Here is a 12476-nt window from a genome sequence, read left to right on the forward strand (position 1 = left end):
GGCATCACACCACGCGTCCCAAGGGGACGGTTTCCAGTCGCGTTCCTTCTCCTCAAAGGATGTGGGAGGTTGCGGGATTGCCCTTTCGGGGCTTCGGGACGAAGCTGGTGTTTCCACCGCCCCCGAACCCGGACAGGGGCGGAAAGCCTCGGAGAGCACTGATCCCACAGCAGCGCAGCTGAGGAGGAAGGGGCTTGGAGCCACGGTGCCCAGCCCGGCGCGCCCCCCGCGTCCCCCGCGCCCCCGTCGCCCCCGCGCGAGCGCGAGCCGCCGGCGGAAGTGCTGCGTCGCGCACTTCCGGGTGTTGTCTGGCCGCCGCCGCCGCGCGTCTACGGTCTCCAGGCCGCCGCCGCCGCCGCCTCGGGTCCCGGAGGCAGGAGCGACGTCACCACCATGGCCGGCATCAAAGGTGGGCCTGGGGCGCTGAGCCCGGGCGGGCTGGGCCGCCGCCCCAAGAGAGGGGACGGGGGGCCCACGCGGGGCCCGCACGCCGTCTCCCGGGACCGGGCGCGCGCCGCGGGGCTCCCTGCGTTGGCGGCTGACTCCCGGCTCCCCCCGACCGCGACCCCCGCCTACGGTCTCCGGGCTGCGGTGGGCGCGGCGGCCTCCCGGAAAGGACTGGGCAGGGTTGGCGGCTCCCGCGTCAGCCCCCGCCCGGTGCTGAGCTCTGCCGCCTACCTCTCGCCCGTCGCCCCCCGGTGTGAAGAATTGAAGTGGCCCCGCCGGGCGTTCGGAGTCCCGCAGCCGCTCGGCTCCACACACACGCGTTTTGCAGGAGTTTGCATCCGAGGGCGAGGCGGCACGGTGTGGTTTTGAGGGGGTTGAGGAGGCCGCGAGAGATGCCAGTTATGGAAAATCGGTGTCATTTCCCATTTAAAGGCACAACTGCGATCTTTTCGGAAGCTGAGCCGAACCGAGCCCCCAGGAGTGCGCTGGAAGGGCTTTAGGGATGGTTCTTTCCCAGACGTCGGCGATCACGTCCGCGGCAGGACCCGGACTCTTGAGCTTCACGCTCCTAAAACGGATGCGTTTTGATTTGTGGTGTTGCTCTGACTAGGTAAAGCCCGTGAGCGACCCCAAAGGGCTCCTTTTCCCTCCTCCCTCCACAGTTGCACCTTGAGGCTTTTTCACATTTCAATGTTTTTATTAAGTTAGGTTTTTTTTTTAAGGTTAAAGTTTTTTTTATTAAAACTCAATGAAAAAGTTCTCGTTTTATTTGTCTATTTCCTTTAAAAAAGAAAGAAATGTTGCATTTTTTTTTTTCTCTAGGTGTTTGGTAGTTTTGTTAGAAAGGTTAGAAGCAAATAACCATCAACAACGTTTTCAACTTAATTCTTGACAACGAATTACATTGATTTCCTGACCTGCGGCTTTGTTTGAAGGGCAGGCAGGCAGGAAGTGAAGAACTTCAATAACAGTGTTTTTTCTGTTTTTTTTTTTCCTTTAAGGACAGCTTTTGCTGAGCTTCTTCCCCAGAGTCACTTGTTTACTGTTTCTTGTTTATTTATAATGTCTGGAAACATTTCCGGTAGAAAACTTTGTTAGTTGAGCAGTTGGGATAACTTTCCAGTCTCCTTTTGAACTATAACACACCTTTTCAAATACCTGTGTGAAAGGTAGTCATGGTAGAAATGTGTTTTTTAAGATGTTGCCAGTTTCCCAGTTCTTCCCCATTTCTGTACTGTCAGTTAATATAGGAGTCTCTCTCCCAGGAAAATAACTCTGTAATTATGGGCTGGGTGAGTATTAATCAGCAGAAAATATCTCAGACGGAATTGTACTTACACTTTTGGTTTCAGTACAGTTTTCTGATTGTTGTGATTGTTATCAGGATGTTTTCTTCCTGTTGACCTGTCTTTATATTAGGTTGATATAACTGAATCCTGGACTGACTTCTCAAGTCATTTGTCTATTACTTTGTTACATATTGGATTTTTCTGGTAACTCCCAGCTTAGGTCCCTTCTCCTACTGGAGTCTTTTTGTAATCACAGAAACAAAACCCAGTGTCTTGAGAGTTTAGATAATTGGCCTGTTCCACCCCTAACCTGGAGGCTTTGGGAGTAGAAACCAGACTCATCTAAGCTCTGCCTTCTGAATGTTGCATCACTTAATTACAGTGTAAAATTTTGCCGTGTTGATCTGTCATCTGGGACATCCGTTTATACATAGATGGCAAGATTTGTATATACCTCAGCCTGGTTGTTGATTCATAAGACTGGAGGAACTTTACACTTTGGAGAACTCTTTTTGAGCAGTTTATCTAACCCCATTGGTATTTATCTTATCCAATATGACCCAGAGGTGAGATGTCACACAAAGTAATCTTTTGATACCTGAATCATATCTCTTTTCAGTTCCTTGTTTGTTTTTTCTAATAGGTCATCATTAACTTTTTAAGAGCATACTAAAAAGAATTTAGACTCTTTTTTGATGATAAGAATGTAAGTAATTTTTCTCTGTCATAGAACAGTGTTAACCACAGCAACCAAGTTCTAAGGTTACTAACATCTTGGCCAAGATTATCACAAATCTGGTATGCTTTTTGAGATTTTTATGCCTGATTTAACTGGATTTTTTTTTTTTCCAGTTTCTTCCCTCCAATCAGAGGGCAGTTCTTGTCTGCAGCTCTCCCACCTGTTTCTCATCATTTTCAATATGGAAAGCAAAATAAGCTTACAAAATTTTGTGCTCACACGATACAGATAACAGTAGTTGCTTCCAGGAAAGGAAGGTTACTTTTCACTTAACTTTGTTCTGGGTACATGAATTGCCTATTGAAATATATATGTATAAGTGAGCGTAGGTGATTCTTTAAAGTAAAAAGGTTTCATTCCAACATACAACAGTTGTCACAAAAATCAAATAAACAACTTCCGAATAAGAGAGTAAAGAAAAAAAAAAAAGGATAAAGAATGTTAGCTTTAACCTGTGGGCTTTGTGACATCTTGTGTGGTCTCTCTGTTTCCTCCAGGTTTATAAGCTATAGTCTGCATAAGTGGCTTTTGTATAAATAAGGTGTTACTATAGTGACGAACTGAGCTGTTAGGCAATTACCTTGCAAAAAGCAGAGTTGGGTTTTTTTGTTTGTTTTTTTACTTCTTCAGCATGTCTTGTAACAAGTATCTTAGTGTTCAGAGAATTATTTGCATTTTAGATCTAGTACACCCCTTATTTTATAGAAGAAAGAACTGATGCTCAGATGACTTACACAGTCAGATAGTAAGTGGCTGGTAGGAGCTGGGCCCCAGTGCCTCTTGACTCTCACTTGCAACTCTTTCTGCCCAGCTGCACTGGGCTCTCTTCTCATGTCTTCTTTTTTCCATCTCCCCACCCTTTCTCTTTTCCTTCAGCCTACTTTCATTCATTCCACACATAATTATTATGGAGTGTTAAGAGCTGAGGCCTGAGAATCAGTAGAAAACCTCTGTTCTCTGCTCTTGTGGTGTGAACAGCTTAGAAGGAAAGACAAACAAATCTGTATAGCATTGCATAAACATTTATACTGAACCCTTTTCATGTCTGGTTGTCCAAATGTCATGGTAACTTGATAGCTTAAATGTATTCAAAATCGGTTACTCTACTAATCTTTGTTTACCAAGCGTGTATTTTATTTACACTTCAGTTTAAGGAAATTGTTAATTGATAATGACACATAAAATTATATTTTTTCTGAGAACAAACAAAAAACCTGGCTGCTATGATAAATGAGCACAGGGGAGGCACCCCAGAGCAAAGAGAGCCTCCACATGTGTGCCCCAGCCGGAAATGTCCCCCCACATAGCCACAAGGTTGATTTGCTTCTTCACTTCACGTAGATCTCTGCCCAGATGTCTCCTCATCAAAGACGGCTTCAAGACCGATATATCTAGAATAGCACTCCTATGCCCTTAGTTTTTTGTTTTTTTTTTAATAACATTTGACATTTGTTTACTTAAAAAAAAAAAAATCACTTTATTCTCCCACCAGAATGTAAGCATGAGAGCAAGAGTTTTCATTTCTCTTCATTGCCCTATCTCCAGTGTCAAGAACAGTGTGCAGCACTCAGGAGGCACTCCGTAGATATTTGCAGAGTGAAGGGATAAATAAACATAATAGGGGGAATAGGTCTAGTCAGGGGCTTTGTGAAAACTTCACCGAGGAAGAGGTAACTGGGCTGAGATCTAAAGGAAAAGCAGGAGCTCATGTGCCAGAAAGAGGCCAGAGCTGGGATAAGAATGCAAGCTCCTTAGTTGTTCACAGCCTTGCCTTGTTCGTTAACACCATCCCAGCACCTGTTAGGTATTTGACTCTCTGTAGACATTTCTTGAATGAAATGAGTGAATGAAAAAGTATCTGAGATAGAAAGGACAGCATGTGCAAAGGGCCTGTGGTTGAGAGAGCCGCTGACTTCCAGGGGAGGAAAGAAAGCCAGTACAGACGCAGAGGCCAAGGGGTGCAACCTGGGGTGAATGCATGTCCTCACAAGCAGGTAAGACCAGCTTCTGAGGACCTGTCTTAAACTGAACAAAACATGGTAAACTCAGTATTTACCTCACTGTTGACGTCACATTCCCTTGGAAACTTAAAGCTCCTCCTTTGCCACAAATTAAAGTGCAGATATTTTTATTTTTCTTTTCCTCATGCAACTGAAAATCTAATGGCATTAAGGACATAAATGTGTTCAGGGTTGACATGACGTACATCAGTGATCAGAATGAAAACTAAATCTGCTCAGCTCCCATGTCTGTGGGTGTCGTTGATTATGACCATTTTAATTCAGAGAAGTATATCTATTTCTGAGCAGCATTTAACCCCTTGAGTGTTAATTTTGGTTTGTATATGTTGGGTCTTGTCTTGCTAACTTGTAGACTTTTGACAGCTCTTTTGAATTTTAATGTTTCTGTTAAGGTTAATAGACTGCATCCTTGGACCAAAAAAGAAAGTTATTTTCTTAGCCACTATTAGTTGCAGAAATAGAGATTATGTGGAGCTCAAATTGATCATTTATTTCTTTGCTTAATTCTAGACTATTGATTAAGTATACTTTTTCAAGAACATTGTTTCTACTCACTGATATATGTGAAAACACTATAAAATATATGCTTTGTATAGGGGGGTGTGTATGTTGTGTGTGTGTGACCTCAGAAACTGTATTTCGCCTACAGAATGCATCTATGGCTTGTGATAATGTCTTAAAATGGTAATACAACTGAAGGATTGTACCTATGATCCTGAACATTTTCTGATGTGTAGCAGCTTAGGGGAAGAAATCTGACTGTAGTTTTGCAAGCTATTTAAAGATCTGTAGCAAAATTAATTGAGATTATTGACCATAGGTACCCTTGAACACTTTCATCTGTACACGCCAGGGGCGTATATCCAACAAGCAGGCGCTGATCAGGAGAGGTTTTCCCATAGATGAGACCTCTAAAGTCCAATAAAGCTGACTGCAGAGTTTCTCCACAGACTGCTTTTGAAAACTATAGAGATCTGTGGAGTAAATGTCATATTACACTGGGCTTCCCCCATGCCTCAGCAGTAAAGGATCCGCCTGCAATGCAGGAGACTCAGGTTCAATCCCTGGGTGGGGAAGATCCCCTGGAGAAGAGAATGGCAACCCACTCCAGTTTTCTTGCTGGAGAATCCCACAGACAGAGGAGCCTGGCAGGCTACAGTCCATGGGGTCACAAAGAGTTGGACACGACTTAGTGACTAAACTACAACAAATACCATACTAAAGGCTGGAGGAGCATTGATCTTCCAGGCTGGGATGGGACTCCTTTGAAATGGGACCATTAATTTGGGAATGTGGTAATGTGCTGGGCATCTGTCAGGGCTTTGAAAATCAGAATCACTGTATTTTGCTTTGAAGATGCCTCAAATAGCTTATTCTGAGACAAGATAACTCCAGCTTTTGAAGATGAGTCACTAATACATTTGCTTTTTTGGTGTGTTTTGTCTTGCTTTTTGTTTCTGGGATTTCAGGGAATATTCTGACTGCTAATAGTAATGTTAATAAAAATAAATGCTGATTTAATTGCTGTTTCTGTTTGACTTTTTATTTACTCTGCAGCTTTGATTAGCTTGTCCTTTGGAGGAGCAATTGGACTGATGTTTTTAATGCTTGGATGTGCCCTCCCAATATACAAGTATGTAACATTTTTGTTTTTTTGTGTTTAAGTGTAAAATTTTTCTACTTTTACCCACTGAGCCACCAGGGAAGCCCTAAGTGTAAAATTTTTCTGCTTTTAAAGTTAAAACACTTCTTTTTTTTTTTTTACTGCAATAGAAGTAAAACTGAGAAATGGTCATTTGCTAAGGATAAACTTTTAAGTCCTCACTTAAAATTTGTTTGAAAGTATCTTAGGACAGCAGCATGTAGAAAAGACTTTGATTGTTATTCCTTGACTACTGCTAAGTTTTTAATGGCCAGATAGTGAAATGGTAACTCATCACTACTGCTTCATCTGGAGAACCAATTGATTAAGTTATAGACACAAAAATGTAAAATGTCTTTTTCAACACAAACAAAAAACTGTAAACAAAAAAAAAAACTGTAAGCAGAGTCAAGACCAACTGACAAAAAAGTTACGTAAACAATTACTCTATAGGACAGAGAGAATTTTTTAAATCAATAGGATAAATTAGTAAGAAAAATATAGACAGCACAATAGAAAAACAAACAACAAATATGTAAAAAGGACTGCCGTTTGCTAATAAGAAAGAACATGAAAAGATACTCAACCTCACTCAAAATTAGGACTTCGCTAGTGGCTCAGTGATAAAGAATCCTCCTGCCAATGCAGGAGATCAGTGCCTGATCCAGGAAGACCCCACATGCTGCAGAGCAGCTAAGCCCACGTGCCACGGCTATTGAGCCTGTGCCCTGCAGCAAGAGAAGCCATGGCGCTCGAGAGTGGTCCCCAGCTGTCACGACTGGAGAAAGCCTGTGCGCCGCAAGGAAGACCCAGCACAGCCATAAATAAATAATTTTTTTTTAATCACATGGAATCAATTGGCAAAGGTAAAAGATACGACAGATAAGCATTGTCATGTACTCTGGGTGGAAGTTCAAACAGGTGCAGGTCTCCTGGGGGACCAGTTTGCCTGTAGCTCTCAAAATGTATCCTTCCACTTCTTAGAAATTACTCATACAAATCTACTTGCAGATGTTTACAAAGATATGTGTAGTCAGGGGAGAGTATGGATGTTCATGATGGCCTTGTTTATAATACCAACAACAGCAAGAAAACTGGAAGCATCCTAAAGGTCTAGCAAAAGAAAAATGATAAATTAGTACAACCACTGATGGAAATACTGGGTCGTCTTATAAGAGACGAGAAAGAGCTGTGGTTGCTAATCTGTTAAACAGGCAATCTTGTTAAATTTAAAAGTGCAGTGATTCATTTGTATCTCTGAAGTTTATCAATGTGGAAATCTGAAAGGACCCACACCAGTAGGAATGGGAAAGAGAAGACAGGGAAGACTTGGGCAACCTTGATTTTTCACTTTTTGTCCTTTTGTATTTTTTGCATGTGTTTTCCCTTAAACTTACGCCCATTTTTAATTTTTTGTTGTCCTCAAAATATTCAGCAAAATATTTTTAGAAGAAACGCATAGATAAATCTTTGCTTATCATGAGCCTTTAAGTACAAGCAAATCTGCATTATGATATGTATTTTATGGCAGTTTTAAAAGCCATCTATTTCATTTTAACATTTTATTTTGAAATGGTGATGGACTGTCAAGAAGTTGCAAAAATAGCACAAAGAAGTTCCCGGCACCCTTCACACATCTTCTCCCAGTGGTAATATCTTACATAAGTGTTTTATATTATCCAGACCAGGAAAGGACATGGCACAATACAATACCTAGATGATTTTTATTGTGATAAAGTTGACATTCTGATTGAAAGTCTTCAGTATTACTTTCAGTTCATTTTCTGTATGCAGCATTTTGGGAGTTCCTAGTGACCCAAGGAAGGTTTGGGGATGTTCCAGCTTCATGCCAAAGCAGGATTTTAGAAGTCAAGGGCATGAATCTTGAATTTTAAAAATTACTGTGTTAACAGTCCCATTTTTCATATGCCTTTTTATTCATAACCTAAAATAAAATATTTTTAATTTTGGGCCTTAATTCCCAACTGTTACAAATCATGAAGCATTTTCTTTTCATTTAAGAAATATTTAATCATTGTATCATAGCTGACTTTAGGAATACTGTGACTCAAAATGTTTCTCTTTTTCGGTGTTCAGCTTATATTTAAACTGTATCATATTTGTACCTTGCAGTATATTTTGGTCCTTTTTTTTAAAAAGAGTATATTCTGTATGTAGGAAAATGACAAAGCAAAAACTACATTAACTTATTTTTCCTTTTCTAGCCAATACTGGCCCCTCTTCGTTCTGTTCTTCTATATCCTCTCACCTATTCCATACTGCATAGCAAGAAGACTAGTAGACGACACGGATGCTATGAGTAACGCCTGTAAGGAACTCGCCATATTTCTGACAACAGGCATTGTGGTCTCAGCTTTTGGCCTTCCTATCGTATTTGCCAGAGCACATCTGGTAAGTGACAGCATTCTCCTACTCACGATTTTGCAGTACACTATGTTCAGTTTTTCTCAGAAAAAAAAAGTCTGTTAAATGACATGAAAAAGAGATGAGGAACATAGGAACCAAACGGTCAGAGAGAAGAATCTTACTTTTGTTGTTAATTGGCAAAAATACTGGAATGCATTGGCAGCAGCAGTTGGCATGTCAGTACTTCACTCTCAGAACTGGGTACCTGGGGACTTCCCTGGTGGTCCAGTGGTTAAGACTCCATGCTCCCGATACAGGGGCCCAGGTCCAGCGCCTGTTCAGGGAACTAGGATCCCACATAGCACGTGGTGCGGTCAAGAACGTAGATAGGTAACAACTGGGGACATGGACTTGCCCCGTGCTGCACAACCGCAGGCCTACCCTGTTACAGCTTAAAACACTGAAGACCCGAGGAAATCTCTGCAGGTGGAAAGGAACCAAAGAGGAGAAGAGACCTCCCTGACTCACCAGTCAGATTCGCTCCTCTGTGTCTGGGAAGATCGAGACGGCAAAGAAGACAGGCTGGCCACCCTTCCACACAGAGAGGGCAGTGACTCCCCCTGCCCCTTTAGTAGACCATACACGGGTACATTTGCATCTCTGATGCTCTAATATAATCTGCTCTCTAGGTAAAATGTTTAGATTCACTAAGGAAGATTTGAAGCAAACTTCTCTGAAAACAGAAAATGATAGAATTCCATGCTGCCTCTTCATAACCCAGAAGTCAAGCTTGCTTTTCAAAAATGATCGTCTTCCATGCCTTTCTGTCTCTTTAAAGGAATCACAGGTCTACAAGAACAGCCAGGTCTACAGGAAGAGCCATTACATGTTCAGTAGGGTCAGAGTCATTATTACATGTCTTTGTTTGGGATCGTGGTTGGCGTATAACTGGAACCTTGATCACTTTTCGTCTCCTTGTGTCTTTCATGTCTGTTAACTGAGCATTTCTGTCTTGCATCCGTAGATCGAGTGGGGAGCTTGTGCACTCGTCCTCACGGGAAACACCGTCATCTTTGCAACTATCCTGGGCTTTTTCTTGGTCTTTGGAAGCAATGATGACTTCAGCTGGCAGCAGTGGTGAAAGGAATCACTGAACTCTTGTCACATGGACTTCTTGTCATTTCTCAGCCGTCCGCGCACACAGGAGACAGGGCAGTGATGCTGAGCGGTGGAGCAGGCCTCTCGGGATGTCCCGGGTGCTCCCTTCTCACTGTATTGTAAGCATACTATTTTCACAGAGACTTGCTGAAGGATTAAACGGATTTTCTCTTTTGGAGGAGCTTGACTGATTTCACACTTATCTCTAGTATGCTTTTTGTGGTGTCCTGCTGAATTTGAAATATTTATGTGTTTTTCCTGTTCGGTTTTTTTTTTTTAATCAATATGCAATGTTAAACATTTTTTAAATGTAATAACCATTTACATTGGTTAGGCATTAGAGTTCTGCTAGCTATTACTGGGCTAAATACATTTTTTTTTCCTTAAAATTGTTTAACCTCCATTACTACACATAGTTATAAAAATAAATTTTTCAGTCAGTCAGGATGACACTCCCAATTTTATGCAAACATGCAGACCATTAGTATACCTTATAGACTATGTACTCAGTGCAAATCTAGCTGCATTTATACCTCAGAGGGGCCAAGTATTAATGCCGTGCCCTCCATAATAGTTGCTGGTTTTGCCAGAAAGCAGGTGTTTTGTGAATTGAAAATTGTTTTATGGAATTGTTGCAAAGGAGTGCTTTTATTCTCAGTTGCTCGAAGGACTTATGGTTAAAGGTAAGAGTGTAAAAACAGATTTTTGAGACATGGTTTTTATTTATGTTTATTATAGTTAGAGTGAGTTGCATGGCAGGAAGAAAGGAGGTTGAAATTCCATTTTTTAAAATTTTGTTTCTATTTATAAGTGAAATTTTTGATCTTTGAGGCTCTCATGTTTTGCATGGGTAGAGGGACACACGTGGAGCTGTGGCTGACACGGGAACGTGGATGCTCGCACCTACACACTGGAGTACCTCTGCCTGCCTCCTCCTTGTGGCCTAGTTTATACACTGTATATATTCAGTGAAATAAATTTTCCCATACAGTTTAGTGACACCTTAAATTAGAGCTGAGTGCTCTGCCATACATTCAGAGTGTCCCTGCCCCACACAGAAGGCCTTGAGGTGATTAACGAGTGACTTCTTAGTCTTGCCAGTCATATATTAACAACTCAAGATCTAGAACATGGGAATGGTAGTACTTATTCCCTCAGGTTATATCATACGTGATTTTAAAATACTAAAGACGAGTTTCCTGTGTACTTCTCAACATTTTTTTTCTTTCACCCTCAGAGATACGCTGTTTCCTTTTATAAATGGCCTTGATATGTGAATTCATGCAAAGCAGCCAAATCCAGCTATGTGGCAGCTTCAGACACAAACCTGACCCCCAGATTCCCAGTAACCAGTCATGATCAAGTTATCGTGGTCATTCGCCTCTCCCACAATGATCAATGTTTGTTTCAGGAGTTTTGAAAATCGTCCAGGTCTGACAGTGTTTTGCTATGGACATTCGTTTGTATGTTTCTTCAGTATACTTACTTAAAAATCTGTTTCGCCTTCAGATGAAACAGTAATCACGACAACTATCTCATTCTGTAAAGTTGATTTCTCCCAAAACACGGGAACAGATTGTGGGTTTGTTCAGCTTTCTACTAGAGATGCCTCAAGGCTTCTTTACCCAACCCAAGTTGTTACTTTGAGCCGTGAGATGGACAGCAGGATGAAACACCCACGTGTGGCTGTCACGTCTACCCACAAGCCAAAGGCGGCTTGCGGTGTCACGAGGTAGGCCTGAGGACAAAGGGACAGCTACTCACAGAGCAGGCAGCTGGGGGTAGAGTTGGGGACTCAGTGCCTGTGATCTACTCAGTTTTTCGTTTTGCCAAAAGTACAGTCTCTGGCCCTTCCCTGTTCTCTGTTCTAGAGTGCCAGTGCGGTGCACTGCTGCTGTCTTACTTACTTGGCCGTGGGCTCTTTCTCGCAGCTGCGGGTCTCTTCTGTATAATAATCGCCCTGGCAGCATTGTGTCTTTGACCTTGCACACTAGCTTGACATAGTGCTGTCTCTGATTTCTAGGCTAAAATTACTTGAGGGCTGAATTTTCCATAGAATATGCACTGACCCTGCATTGCCATTCTTCTATGGAAAGAGAACTTTTGATGATGAAACAATAAAGATTTTAAATATCTGCTTTAGTTTGTGGGTGTTTTTGAAATGAAAATGTACAACACACTTCAGTTGCTGAAGTGCATTATCCATTTTAAGAATGTGATATAAAGCAGGGAGGACATTAGTAGTTAATCTTGCAGAAGTTTCACTTCCAAAATAAAAGTGAAACTGTAGTAATAAATATTACAGTGAAGCCGTATGATATTGAGCTATAGTCAAAGGACTAGTAATTTGAAGGAGTAGAACTTTGACCTAACCTTTTAAAAAAACAGCCATAGGTTTTATTGACATAACAAGGCTCCTAACCATGTAATGTCAAGGTTGTACTTGTTCTTAATTTTCAGAACTCTTTTTTATGACTTCATGTATTATTATAATTTATTATTCATCATTAGAGCATTTTGCTTTTTGCAAACATTTCAAACAGGTAAATGTTAAAAAAAATATTGATCTGTGTTGTACAATGTGAACAGAGAAAAGTAGTGTTCTCTTTTATCAAAAATGAATCTTAGAAAGAATCATGTCCCAAATTGTCCTACTTATAATCTCATTATATGTTTAAAAAAATTCAAATCACAGGGTCTTAGAGTCTGCTTTAATATGATTTTGGGGAAATCAAATAATGAAGACCATAAAACTCCTTTTTCAATTATAGTTCTGTTTTCTTTTGTGTATTTAGAGGCAATACTAAAAGGAG

At 41.3% G+C, this 12476-nt stretch overlaps 1 protein-coding gene across 1 annotated transcript; it reads left to right on the plus strand.

Annotated features, from left to right (window-relative positions):
• Nucleotides 1-16: 16 nt before the first annotated feature.
• LEPROTL1 (leptin receptor overlapping transcript like 1) lies at nucleotides 17-9841 on the plus strand. Its single transcript, XM_043454190.1, has 4 exons — nucleotides 17-409; nucleotides 6054-6129; nucleotides 8364-8550; nucleotides 9530-9841. The coding sequence occupies exons 1-4, from the start codon at nucleotides 394-396 to the stop codon at nucleotides 9644-9646; spliced, it is 396 nt and encodes a 131-aa protein (XP_043310125.1). The 5' UTR covers nucleotides 17-393; the 3' UTR covers nucleotides 9647-9841.
• Nucleotides 9842-12476: the final 2635 nt, after the last annotated feature.

This window comes from Cervus canadensis, chromosome 31 (genome assembly GCF_019320065.1).
Source record: "Cervus canadensis isolate Bull #8, Minnesota chromosome 31, ASM1932006v1, whole genome shotgun sequence".
Taxonomy (NCBI): domain Eukaryota; kingdom Metazoa; phylum Chordata; class Mammalia; order Artiodactyla; family Cervidae; genus Cervus; species Cervus canadensis.

What these genes read in the sequence shown, in the direction of transcription:
- LEPROTL1 (XM_043454190.1), top strand. An exon ending in TGTGCCCTCCCAATATACAA is followed by an intron (nt 6,130 to 8,363) that starts GTATGTAACATT and finishes TTCCTTTTCTAG; the next exon opens with CCAATACTGGCCCCTCTTCG. An exon ending in TATTTGCCAGAGCACATCTG is followed by an intron (nt 8,551 to 9,529) that starts GTAAGTGACAGC and finishes TTGCATCCGTAG; the next exon opens with ATCGAGTGGGGAGCTTGTGC.